Source organism: Sinocyclocheilus grahami, unplaced genomic scaffold, assembly GCF_001515645.1.
Source record: "Sinocyclocheilus grahami isolate Dianchi unplaced genomic scaffold, SAMN03320097.WGS_v1.1 scaffold110.1, whole genome shotgun sequence".
NCBI lineage: Eukaryota > Metazoa > Chordata > Actinopteri > Cypriniformes > Cyprinidae > Sinocyclocheilus > Sinocyclocheilus grahami.
The window spans coordinates 62590-76046 of NW_015505289.1; the positions used below are offsets into that span (position 1 = coordinate 62590).

The 13457-nt window shown below is 38.2% G+C and overlaps 1 protein-coding gene across 1 annotated transcript in view; it reads left to right on the plus strand.

The window, feature by feature from the left end:
• The window catches only part of LOC107588927 (tetratricopeptide repeat protein 28-like), a 293102-nt gene that overhangs the window by 9887 nt on the left and 269758 nt on the right, over positions 1-13457 (plus strand). The window contains exon 2 of the mRNA XM_016277179.1: positions 1277-1564. Within this exon, the coding sequence (XP_016132665.1) occupies positions 1277-1564 (288 nt within the window). The remainder of the gene's footprint in view (positions 1-1276; positions 1565-13457) is intronic.

Sequence of the window (13457 nt, forward strand, 5' to 3'; positions counted from 1 at the left end):
CTCCGAAGATAAGCTCACCGGCCGTGCCGTTGTCAAGTCCGCCGGCCGCGGCTCACTCTAGTCCGCCGGCCACTCCAAAGACAAGCCTACCGGCAGCTCAGAAGTCAAGCCTGCCGGCCACTCCGAAGACAGGCAAGCTGGCCGCGCCGTTGTCATGCCTACCAGCCACGGCTCACTCAAGCCCACCGGCTGCGCCTTTGTCAAGTCTGCCGGCCACGGCTCCCACAAGCCTGCTGGCCACTCCAGAGTCAAGTTTGCCGGCCACTCTGAAGTCGAGCCTGCTGGCTGTGGCTCCCCCAAGCCCGCCGGCCGCTCCCGAGTCAATCCCGCCGGCCGCCCCAGAGATCACTCCAGTGTCGGCTCCAGCCCCAGAGCTCGCTCCAGTGAGGGCTCCTGCTCCCGAGTGTAGCCCACGGAGGGCTCCTGTTCCCGAGTATAGCCCACGGAGGGCTACTGTTCCCGAGTATAGCCCACAGAGGGCTCCTGATCCCCCGTTGAGCCCAGGCAGGGCTCCTGATCCCCCGTCAAGCCCAGGGAGGGCTCCTGATCCCCCGTAGAGCCCAGGGAGGGCTCCTGATCCCCCGTAGAGCCCAGTGAGTGAGCCCGAAATCTTCCCCAAGTAGTTTTTTTTGGGGGGGGGGTAGTAGGTGGAGCAGGTAGTTCAGGAGGCCATGGCAAAGCAGTCTCCGAGGCCGCGGCCCCAGCCCCCGCCCCGGCCTCTACGGCTGGAATAGCCTATTTCTTCATGGTTCACTTGTTAAAAATGTTGGGGTTTTGAAATATTATGCTCACCAAGTTTTCATTTATTTGAAAAAAAAATAGAGTAAAAACAGTAATATTGTGAAATTACTACTATTTAAAATAGCTGTTTTCTATGTGAATATATTTTTAAATTTAATTTATTCCTGTAATGCAAAGCTGAATTTTCAGTCTTCAGTGTCACATGATCCTTCAGAAATCATTCTAATATGCTGATTTGCTGCTCAAGAGACATTTCTGATTATTATCAATGTTGAAAACAGTTGTGCTGCTTCATATTTTTGTGAAAACCGTGATACATTTTATTTTTCAGGATTCTTTGATGAATAGAAAGTTCAAAAGAACAGAATTTATTTGAAAGATAAATATTTTGTAACATTATAAATGTCTTTACTGTCACTTTTGATCAATTTAATGCATCCTTGCTGCATGAAAAGCTTGTTTCAGTTGCCTTTAAAAATCAGGTAAAAATCTGAATCCACTAATGCGTCTCTCTGATGTGTCTCTTCCTGGGTAGTTTGGTCTGTTTGGACCGCGCGCACTGGGCAGGGCTGTGCACGCCGCCGCCGATGGCCCGGGCCTCAGCAAGGCCGAGTTCATGGAGAAGGTGCGGCAAAGCAACGAGGCCTGCCAGCTGGGAGACTTCCAGAAGGCCGTGAAGCTTTACGGCGAGGCCCTACGCGCCGACCCGCAGAACTGCATCCTGTACAGCAACCGCTCGGCCGCCCACCTCAAACTGGGCCAGTACCAGACTGCCCTGGACGACGCAGTCAAAGCCCGCCTCCTTAACCCCAAATGGCCAAAGGTGAGTGTGTGGGCGGGGCTTCGCATCTTTTATTCCAGGTTACAGGTGAAGACTTCTCTCGTTCCTTGGTCGTCATCTTCATGTGCTCTATACAGTTTTTTTCCTCAGCTCAGAGAAGCAGAGATCATCTCTGTCTTCCATTTGTTTGTTTGTTCTTTTAGCATTCATTGCAGGTACAGCAAGCAGAGAGCTTGAGAATTTGCCAAATCGCCTCTTTGCTTAACATTTCTCAGCTGTGATGCTAACAGGCACTCACAGCAGAACATCACGTCTGAAAAATGATCGCAGTAGTGGCCTTGTGGCAGGAGCTCATCTGCTCTTGGCAACGGGAAAAGGGCACGCTGTGATAGACTTACTAACAAACAACACTATTTCACAGGCTTTTTTAAATATATGTGGAGCACAAAAGCAGTCTTAAGTCGCTGGGGTATATTTGTAGCAATAGCCAAAAATACATTGTATGGGTCAAAATTATAGATTTTTTCTTTATGACAAAAATCATTAGGATATTAAGTAAAAATCATGTTCCATGAAGATATTTTGTGACTTCCCACTTCCCAGAATACTGAATGCCCTGTTGGTTACAGTGTTTTAATAATATTTTTATTAAATATGTATTTATTTGTGAAAAATACTTTGTCTTCTAGAGTATGTTTATTTTACACGTTTATTTTTTAATCCATTTTCAAATTATTTCAAATTTCTTAAATATGAATTAAAATAAATAAAATGATATCGGCTTTATATCGGCCATCAGCCACACTGCTTTCCAAGATATCACATCGGCTGTCAAAAAACCCATATCGGTCAACCACTAAAAATAAGTTTTCGATTCATTTCAGCTTGTAGTATACATATTATTTGCCATCATTTACATCGGTATCTGCCATTGAAAAACCTTTTTGTTTGACTGTAAGTTGTTACGCTACTACTCAAAAGTTTGGGGACAGTAAGATATTAATGCTTTTATTCAGCAAGGACGCATTAAATTGATCAAAAATGACAGTGAGGACATAAAGGCTGTTCTTTTGAACTTTATTTTCAAGAATCATGTAAAAAATGTTTTCAACATTGATAATAATAATAAATTTTCTTGTGCAGCAAATCAGCATATTAGAATGATTTCTGAAGATCATATGACACTGAATACTGGAGTAATGATGCTGAAAATTCAGCTTTGATCACAGGAATAAATTACAGTTTAACAGATATTCACATAGAAAACACTTATTTTAAATTATAAAAATATTTCAGAATATAACTGTTTTTGATCAGATAAATGCAGCCTTGGTGAGCACAAGAGACTTCTTCCCCCAAACTTTTGAACGATACTGTATTAAGTCCTTATGTCTCATATAGGATGTTTGTAGCCCAGTGGTTAGTTCTGTGCTGCTAATAGAAATGTTGCAGGTTCAGTTTTACATAGGTATGACAGACTAACGTTAGAGCTGTTGATATCCTGCTCATATCTGGTGACTTTAGTGTTCTTGAGCTTTTACTGCACCTGAAATGAGTGTATCATAAGTTGCTTAGGATAAAAATGTCGGCCAGCATATTTATATTATATCAATTTAGGTTGTTTATCGAAATCGCGTTTTTGTGCTACTTTGAACCGGGTGAGCCACACATATGTGTGCAATCTTAACAGCTCTAGTCGTAAGTATTTTGTAATCACGCAAACATGTTGGCTTCAATAAGAGCTGAAAATATTGAAATGGCCTTTTTTCTCATTCATAAACCACCTCAACGCTTTGAGAGAAAAGCGTTTTGCGCAGACTTGAGTAGTACTTCGGTTTGGTCTTGCTCTGACCACACAGTCCTCTCCTCCCCGGCCCAAAGCACATGTGGCAAAACCCAAACCCAGCGAGGAACGTTAACCTCTGTATGCATTGCTGCCCGTCTTCTGCTTTCTGACTTTTCATTTGCTGCACGGAGCCAGAGAGGCGAGACTTTCTCGCTTGGCACAGAGAAAAGGGCAGAAACATGGGTTCAATTTTACTCAACCAAAACGTGTGAAATAGTTTTCTTTATGAACAGCGGGCTCTCTGAGACACGACAGGGGAGTGTTCAAACTAACCAGCGCCACAAGTGCAGCGCTCGGGATCTAGCCGAGGACGTTTTGTGGGAACGAGCAGACAGCGATCCCTGTATCGCAGAGGCTGTGCTTCCTTTTGGAGCAGAATAGGAGGAAGTAGTGGGTGTGGGGCCGAACTGCTGTTTTGTTGTGGAAATCCTGGACGGGTTCAACGGCAAACTTGTGCTGCGAGGACAATAACCGCAATAACAGCAACATTCCACCCACTTTACGGGCCTGAAACGCTGCAGTTTTGCCCCGTTACGCATATGCAGAGCTTTTCTGACAAAAGTCTCATAAAAAACACAAATAAACAAACAAAAATGAAGCTATGACTTGGCCAGAAAAAAACATATTTCAGGGATTTAATGGAGTGTAGAACTTTGTCTTAGATGTTCCTTCAAAAAATGAAATTATTCAATTCAGTTCAATTATAAAGTAAAAATTTATTGAAATTATACAATTGTTCATATAGAGTAAAAATATAGCAATAAAAGTAGATTTTTCAAAGCGATATTGTGGTTGGCTTAAAAACTTTCCTTGTATTTGAGTTTTAATGCTCTGATTGGTTGGTTGATAAGGTGTTGCTAGGCAGTTGCTAAGCTGTTCTGATTGGTTATATTCTGTTTTATTTTATTTTGATACTGTATGGTGTGATGGTGTAAGTTCCTCCTTCAGTTTAAATAAACACTATTGTTCAAATCTTTGAGGGTTTTTTTTAACCAAGATGCATTAAATGACCAAAAGTCACAGTAAAGACATTTAGAACGTTACAAAGGATTTATATTTCAAATTAGGGATGTAACGGTATGAAAATGTCTTATCACGATTATAGTGACCAAAATGATCACGGTTATCAGTATTATCACGGTATTGTTAAAATGTGCTGGAAATGTTCAAAGTACTGATACATAAATCACTTCACTAAGTTTTACATTTAAAATCAACAAACAACAAATAAAATGAGTTTTTGTTTGCATAACTAAAACAATAACATTAGCAATGATGTCCGGATTTTAAATGACAACACGACTGACAACAGTTTATCTAATAGCATGTTCAAATATCTAACGTAAATGTTCAAATAAAGCTTCATAAATGGTAAACCTCACATTTCAGCTTTTAAATAAAGAAAAGGGTCAAGTCAAAATGATAATTGATTAATAAATGATTATATACTCCATAAATTATACTAGATACCTTATTGTTTAAATGTGTAGAATCCACATAAGCTTGTTTTTCATCAACCGGTCAAAATGTACAGCAGGGCATGCAAATTCGGTCCGTTTTTTTGATCTACACACCTTTCATTTTTTTAAGACTAAAACAAAAGATGTCTTCATTGTTATTCTTAATTAAAAAGCATAACAACAATAAAACAGTTCTTTTACTTTACTTTAGCACGAAACCCATCCATCGTTTCCTCAATATTCGCGTCATTTTTGCTGCATGCAGCTACGCGCTCCTGACGCGGCGAGTATAGGCTAAACCAGGCTCTACACTCGAAGAGCTGCGCAGCTCAAAGCAGTCGCGCGGTTTCGTTATGCTTTCAGTTTCGTTTGCCGTTTGATGTTTCTCACATGCAACAGAAATGCAGCGCTTATGAGTTAAATAATGCGGTAGTCGCGCCAGTGCGACCGCTCACAAAATTTAGTCGCACCGGCAGAAAAAAATATTGCAAAATGCGCCCATTTGGTCGCACACTGGAGCCCTGTGCAGTACAGTATTTATTTATCCTCAGTTGTTCAAATTGCGGTAATCGAATACGGTTATAGTGATAATTAAAATATGAAACGGTAATACTAACCGTGGGGTATTTTATCACGATTTATCGTCAAACTGGTAATTGTTACATCCCTATTTCAAATAAATGCTATTTTGCACTTTTCCACAAAATTATTAAAAAGCAACTGTTTTCTAACTGTTTTCTATGTTTCTTGAGCAGCAAATCAGCATATTAGCATGTTTTCTGAAGGATCATGTGACACTGAAGACTGGAGGAATCATGCTGAAAATTCAGCTTTGCATCACAGCAATAAATTAGTTAAAAAATATATTAAAGTAGAAAACAGTTGTTTTGATTTGTAATAATATTTCATGATATTACTGTTTTTGCTGTATTTTTAATCAAATAAATGCAGCCTTCGTGAGCAGAAGAGACTTCTTTCAAAAATCTTGTCAACCCAAAAATGTTGAACATTAGTGTATGCATTTTAATAGTCAATTTGAGCACGTTCCATGGCAAAAACCAAAATCTGATCATTTTGAAACATAGCAGGAAACCTCTTCTCAATCACCGATGTAATATAAATGGTGTAGATAGAATTATAAGCCACAGTTTAATATTAAATGTCATTTAGTCTTGAGCACAGATCGCACTTGATCTAATGAATGAAATTCAGACATTTCTAAGTGTTTGTTTTTTAATCCGGACTCATGTTTACAGCTCTGAATTTCTCTTAAATGTAAGGAAAAAGACACAGTAGAGATTAAAATGGCCTTTTTGTGGGGAAGCTTGCTCAATAAGCCAGTACTTCACACCTGATAGCCAGGCAAGAGCGACAGAATGATAAACTGGTTGTGAGTCCTTGTGTTGATTGAAAGCTGTTGATGTTTTTCCTCCTCGTCACACACTCAGACGCCTCTCAACCCTTTATGAGAGGCCACGGCGAGTGATGAATGTGAAGAGAAGGCAAATGAACGCAGACGAATGTCTCTTCTCCTGCGAGAGCTCGAGGATGCTGAAAGACATGAGACATCAGTGTTTTTAGCTGTATTTATGCATCGTTTGAAGTGTTTGTGCTCGCGGAGATGCAGGTTCAATATGTTTTTCAGTTTACCTCGCATGATAAGAGGACTTGGTGTCGGAGCTGGCCGGAATGACTAAAAAACAAAATCAATATTGATTTTTTTCCCCAGCCTTGTGATAATGTTTGATTTTGCAGCTTAGAATGGCATTTTATTATTGTAAATTTTTTCATGATAATTTTTTTCTTCTTTTTTCCCCCTTTTTTTTCAAAGAGAATCCCTGAGATGTATGTCGACAGTCGCTAAGGTTCCACAAGCGCAGGCACAATGGGGTTGAAGACTGTGTATGTGTGTGTGTGTGTGTGTGTGTGTGTGTGTGTGTGTGCACGCTTTTGGATGAAACAGCACTGCAAAGCCACGCAATTAGCCTGGTGAACTGGTGAACTGACTCAAAAAATGGAGACGTGATTTTGTTTTTCTCGTTTCTAACACTTCTTCAGTACACTGGTATATATATAACAGTCGCTAAGGTTCCACAAGCGCAGGCACAATGGGGTTGAAGACTGTGTATGTGTGTGTGTGTGTGTGTGTGTGTGTGTGTGTGTGTGTGCACGCTTTTGGATGAAACAGCACTGCAAAGCCACGCAATTAGCCTGGTGAACTGAAAAGGAAACTCAAAAAATGGAGACGTGATTTTGTTTTTCTCGTTTCTAACACTTCTTCAGTACACTGGTATATATATAAATTAAATTTTTAATTAATTTTTAATTAATTTTTAATTTAATAAATTTCTTAAATTTTTATATATATATATATATAAAATTAAATTATCTTATATTATAAATAAATGAATGAATTATTTATTAACGCAAAAAACTTGTGTGCTATATTAACCAATAATATCAATGAATAATGAATAGCAACTTAAAATAGAAAAAATATATAATTTAATAATAAATATGCTAAAATGTATATTTTATTTGTACATTTTTATATTAATGTCTATAAAAATAAACTCTGATTATTTTATATTTTGTATTATTGTAAGGCTTTTTGGCCTTTTTTCATTTTTAATATAAATATCTATATATCATATATCATAATCATTCATATTTTGTACTAAAATTTAATTTTTTTTATAGCAAAATAAATTATGTGTGCATCCAAAGTTTTTTTCAATGCATACAAGGAAGGAAAATGTATATACTGTATTAATCAGTATAATTGTATATACAGTGAAAGTATTCAGACCCCCTTAAATTTTTCACTCTTTGTTATATTGCAGCCATTTGCTAAAATCATTTAAGTTAATTTTTTTTCCTCATTAATGTACACACAGCACCCCATAATAAAAATTAGTTTGCATCTGCAACAAATTAATGCTGCATGTTTGTTCAATATTTGACGTAGTGCTCAGCCTTAGTATCAGTACCTGAGTGCTGTGTGGTGTAATGGCATGCCGTACCGCAGTGCAGTGCAGTGGAGTGAAGATACATGGAGGTGACGTGCAGGGCAGGGTCATATCAATAGTCCTGCTGCTTCATCACGGCGGGGTCGCCAGCTGAGGTCGGCTTTAATTAAGGCTCAATAACAGCGGCTTTTCTGAGAAGGCTATTTACTTCTGTCAGCGCTGACCGCCCCTCCTCTTCTTCCCAGTGTCGCATAGATGTCCGTGTTGGCACAACAGCCGTGTTTTGCCCCTTTAGAGGGCCCATGGGAAGGAGAATACTGGGAGCGGCACTGTGCATCCAAACACGTGCAGCAGCGACACAAAAACACACTGAAAGGCCTTGCAGTCGCTCGCCGTTGTTTTTGCAGGGTTTTAGTCTTTATCCTTTTAAATGTGCTTTTTTTTATCTCTTTGTCATTTAGATCGAGCGTTTCGGGTTGAAAGCATTTTTCTGAGAGGACTTCTAAACTTTTTTTCCTCACATTCCCTGCATGTTATCCCTTTTATTAAAAAAGTCCCAGGCACTGTTTCATTCTGTGCGGTTGCTAGGCTGTGGTTTTTGAGCTTGCACACATGCAGGTACGTGAAGACCGTGGAAAGTCTCACACCTGGATGTTTCTCTGGGGGGCCACTGCGACTTCAAAGAGCCGATAATTCATGCAGATTCACCCTGTCCGTCTTTATTTCATTTGAGTGCGTCTGTTCTGTTCGCAGGCCTTGCGCTGATCAAAGACAGACGTCATGGACCGCGTTGTTTAAACACAGACTGAGGGATTATGCATGAACTGGTGTATGAATGCAAATTCAAGGCATGCAGTGACTTGCAATTTTAAGATCAGTGCACAGCGGGATGAATGATGCTTCTCACCTGTTTTAAAGCTCCGATGGGTCTCGTATTGTAAAGATGCGATAAAGGTCTGTCTATTTGATCTCATATTGTAAAGATGATATCATATTGATCTGTCTGTCTATCTGTCTGTCATTTTGTCACTCTTATCTATCGCTTTGCCAATCTATCATTCTATATGTCACTCTGTCGGTCACTCTATCTATCACTCTGTCAATCTATTGTTTTGTTTCTCTGTCTATCAGTTTGTCGCTCTATCATTTTTGCCACACTGTCTATCACGCTATCTCGCTGTCTAGCATTTTGTTGATCTATCATGCTTCTCACCTGTTTTAAAGCTCCGATGGGTCTCGTATTGTAAAGATGCTTTGATAAAGGTCTGTCTATTTGATCTCATATTGTAAAGATGATATCATATTGATCTGTCTGTCTATCTGTCTGTCATTTTGTCACTCTTATCTATCGCTTTGCCAATCTATCATTCTATATGTCACTCTGTCGGTCACTCTATCTATCACTCTGTCAATCTATTGTTTTGTTTCTCTGTCTATCAGTTTGTCGCTCTATCATTTTTGCCACACTGTCTATCACGCTATCTCGCTGTCTAGCATTTTGTTGATCTATCTATCTATCTATCTATCTATCTATCTATCTATCGCTCTAGCGCACTATTGTTTTATTGCTCTGTCGTTCTATCTATCGCTCTATTATTTTGTCACTCTGTATCGCTCTATCTCTCTGTCTAGCATTTTGTTGCTCTATCTATCTATCTATCTATCTATCTATCTATCTATCTATCTATCTATCTATCTATCTATCTATCTATCTATCTATCTATTGCTCTAACACACTATTGTTTTATTGCTCTGTCGTTCTATCTATCGCTCTATCATTTTGTCACTCTGTATCGCTCTATCTCTCTGTCTAGCATTTTGTTGCTCAATCTATCTATCTATCTATCTATCTATCTATCTATCTATCTATCTATCTATCTATCTATCTATCTATCTATCTATCGCTCTAACGCACTATTGTTTTATTGCTCTGTCGCTCTATCGCTCTATCATTTTGTCACTCTATCTCTCTATCTAGCATTTTGTTGTTCCATCTATTGCTTTGTCAACCTATTGTTCTGTATGCCACTCTGTCTATCGCACTGTCAATCTATCATTCTGTCACTTTATCGCTCTATTGTTCTATTGCTCTATCTATCACTCTATCTATCTGTCACTATCTATTTCTCTGTCAATCTGTTTTGTTGCTCTATCTGTCATTTGCTCTGTATCATTCTATTGCTTTGTCAGTCTATCTTTCTTTCTCTCACTCTATCGCTCTGTCAATCTATCATTCTATTTATTTTGTCACTCTATCAATCGCTCTATTGCTCTAACTTGTTCTATTGTTCTAACTATTAATATAATATCTATCTATCCATCTATCCATCCATCCATCGCTCTAACACACTATTGTTTTATTGCTCTGTCGCTCTGTCCGTCGCTCTATCATTTTGCCACACTGTCTATCTATCTATCTATCTATCTATCTATCTATCTATCTATCTATCTATCTATCTATCTATCTATCTATCTATCTATCTATCTATCTGTCTATCTATCTATCTATCGCTCTAACGCACTATTGTTTTATTGCTCTGTTGCTCATTTTGTCACTCTGTCTATCTCTCTATCTCTCTGTCTAGCATTTTGTTGCTCTATCTATTGCTTTGTCAACCTATTGTTCTGTATGCCACTCTGTCTATCGCACTGTCAATCTATCATTCTGTCACTCTATTGCTCTTTTGTTCTATTGCTCTATCTATCACTCTATCTGTCATTCTATATGTGACTCTGTCTAGCGCTCTATCACTCTATCTATCTGTCACTATCTATTTCTCTGTTAATCTATTTTGTTGCTCTGTCTGTCATTTGCTCTATGTATCGTTCTATTGCTTTGTCAGTCTATCTTTCTTTCTCTCACGCTATCGCTCTGTCAATCTATCATTTTATTTACAATTCTGTCACTCTATGAATCGCTCTATTGCTCTAACTTGTCGTTCTATTGTTCTATCTATTGCTCTACCTATCGCTCTATCGATCTTTCTATATATCACTCTATCTAACGCTCTGTCACTCTTTCTATCTGTTGTTCTGTCTATCTGTTGCTCTATCTATCGTTCTGTCTATATATCATTCTCTGTCATCGTTGACCATGTCTATCATTCTCTCTATCAACATGCTATTGCTCTATCACTCTATCTATCATTCTGTCTATCTGTTGTTATTTCAGTCTGTCTTTCTGTTGTTCTGTCTATCATTCTATCTATCTCTACTGTTCTTAGTGTTCAAAAAACTTCTGAATCATGGTAAAATCCCTGTAAAATGCAGCTTTTTAAAAATGCATGCTAGTCTACTGATTTCTGCAACAGCGCTTCAATCAACAATCATTATGTCGTGAAACACGAGAAGTTGTCTGGTCTTTTATATGAAGGAATTTCCATTTATATCACAGTATTGCCATAGACAGAGAGGACCTGTCTTGTGTTTTGAAATCAAAGCACCTTATGCAATCGAAACGTCCCTCTTGAAAGTCTCGATTCATTGTTGTGAGTCTGGGAAGATCTTTAGACAGTCTCTTCTCCACTCTGGATGCCAAAGAAACAGCCCACATGGTCGTTTTCCCATGTTGCACTACGGCTCGAGCTTCTTTTGACGTCTCTGGCACCCTGTTCTTATAAAGCAATATTCAGACCACACCGTAATCTCCTCCTCAGGGAAGCGTGCTGAAAAGGGGGCTCAGCGTTAATGACATGCAAGCATGACATATACTGCATTAAAAACACGCAGCCTCAAATCTCCAGAGGTCTAGTTATGATATACAGCGGTACATTTAAATTCAGGTCAAGCTGAATAGGGATGTGAAAATCATATTTTAGAAACTGTCTAGTTTTGACTAGTTTAACCTAGGACAGCAATGTAGAGTTAAGCTGGTTTTTAATAATAATGCACTTTTAATAATAATAATAATAATAGTCATATATAGTCAAATCTCCGGAGGTGTAGTTATGATGCACAGCGGTACATTTAAATTCGGGTCAAGCTGAATAGGGATGTGAAAATCCTATTTTAGAAACTGTCTAGTTTTGACTACATGTAGAGTTAAGCTGGTGTTTATTAATAATGCTCTTTTAATAATAATAGTCATATAGATATATAATGACAAATCTTTTGGCCAAATTGTACAGCCCTACAAACAAGCACAGGAAACCTGGAATATTGCATTTTAAATCTCAATAATTTTTTTATCAGAAAAATCATGTTTTAAAAATATTTGTAATAATAATATTTGTAATAATAATAATAAATATTAGTAATATTGATAAACATGTATTACTACTACTACTACTACTAAAAATTTTGAAACGAAAATATATTATTATTATAATATTTCAATGCAAAAATAATAATATTACAGTACAACAGTAAGAAGTTAAATTCAAATATTTATTATTATTGTAGTCATATCATCACAAAATTTTGCCCATATTGTGTAGCTCTACAAACAAGCACAGTAAACCTGGAATATTGCATTTTAAATCTCAATCGCACTGTTTATCATAAAAATCCCAATTCGATTTTTTTCTTGAAATCGTGCAGCCCTATGGTTAACCAATTGATATTTAACATCTAAATAACTTTTATAGAACTAAACTATCAGTTGAGACCTGCGAATTATGCATAATGACAGGAAGGCTATATAGTTTTTGTTGAAGGTGGTGAGTTTGTTAAAGCAGCGCTTTGATAACACTTTGATTCATTCGCTTTAAAGAGAATGAATTTAAAGACATAACTAGTTGGAAGGATTTCGAGTGACTGTCAGCATGCTAAAAGCATTTCTGAGACGTTCTAGAAGAAAAAGCATCACCATTAAAATATTTAATAAAAAATAAAAAAATCGAGACAAGTACCATCCTGACCCATCTGTAATATTTATTCACCCCTCTATCATAAACATACTGGTGCCTCCTTCATTTTCTGAACTGTTTATTGTTCAGTGAAGCTGTTTTAAACTACACGTTGTTTTCCTAGTTCACGGTCGTCAGGAACAGTCCCTTACAATATCAATTCAAGCCCTGTAAATATCATCATAAGCTTTGGATTTCTGTTGTTCTCTGCGTTTCATTTTACTCCCTTTTCGCCCATTGCGTTTCTCCTTTTCAATTTACATATTCACAAAGAGGCCCTGAAGTGCTTCGCTGGATGAATAAACTAAAACAGTTTGGCCTGTTGTACGGCAGGGCTTTGTATCGACTCCACACAGCCATGTTTGTGCGAGTTCTCGGGACCTTTTCATATTAATGGGGCCCTCGAGGCCGAAAGTGTCCTAGACGGCACTGCTTTGCAGGCTCTGTGTCCTCTCATGCAGTTTAACATGCATTGCCACTGGGGCTGTGCGATATGGACAAAAAAAACCTATCGCGATTTCTTTGATCAATTTTGCGATTTCGATTTTAATCACGATTTTGACACACACATACATGCTTTACAGTCATTAATGCATTCAGTGTGAATTTGAAACATCTTTCCAAAAGAAAACCAATTAGAGCTTTATCAAAAAGCTGTAACGTCTCTAGAACAGACATATGGCAAAATAATCACTAAGTAAAGGTGTAAGACATATGTTCCCCCTTATGCTGCTTTTAACGTATTGTCAATGAAAAGCAGTTCATATTTTTTCATATTAATGGGGCCCTCGAGGCCGAAAGTGTCCTAGACGG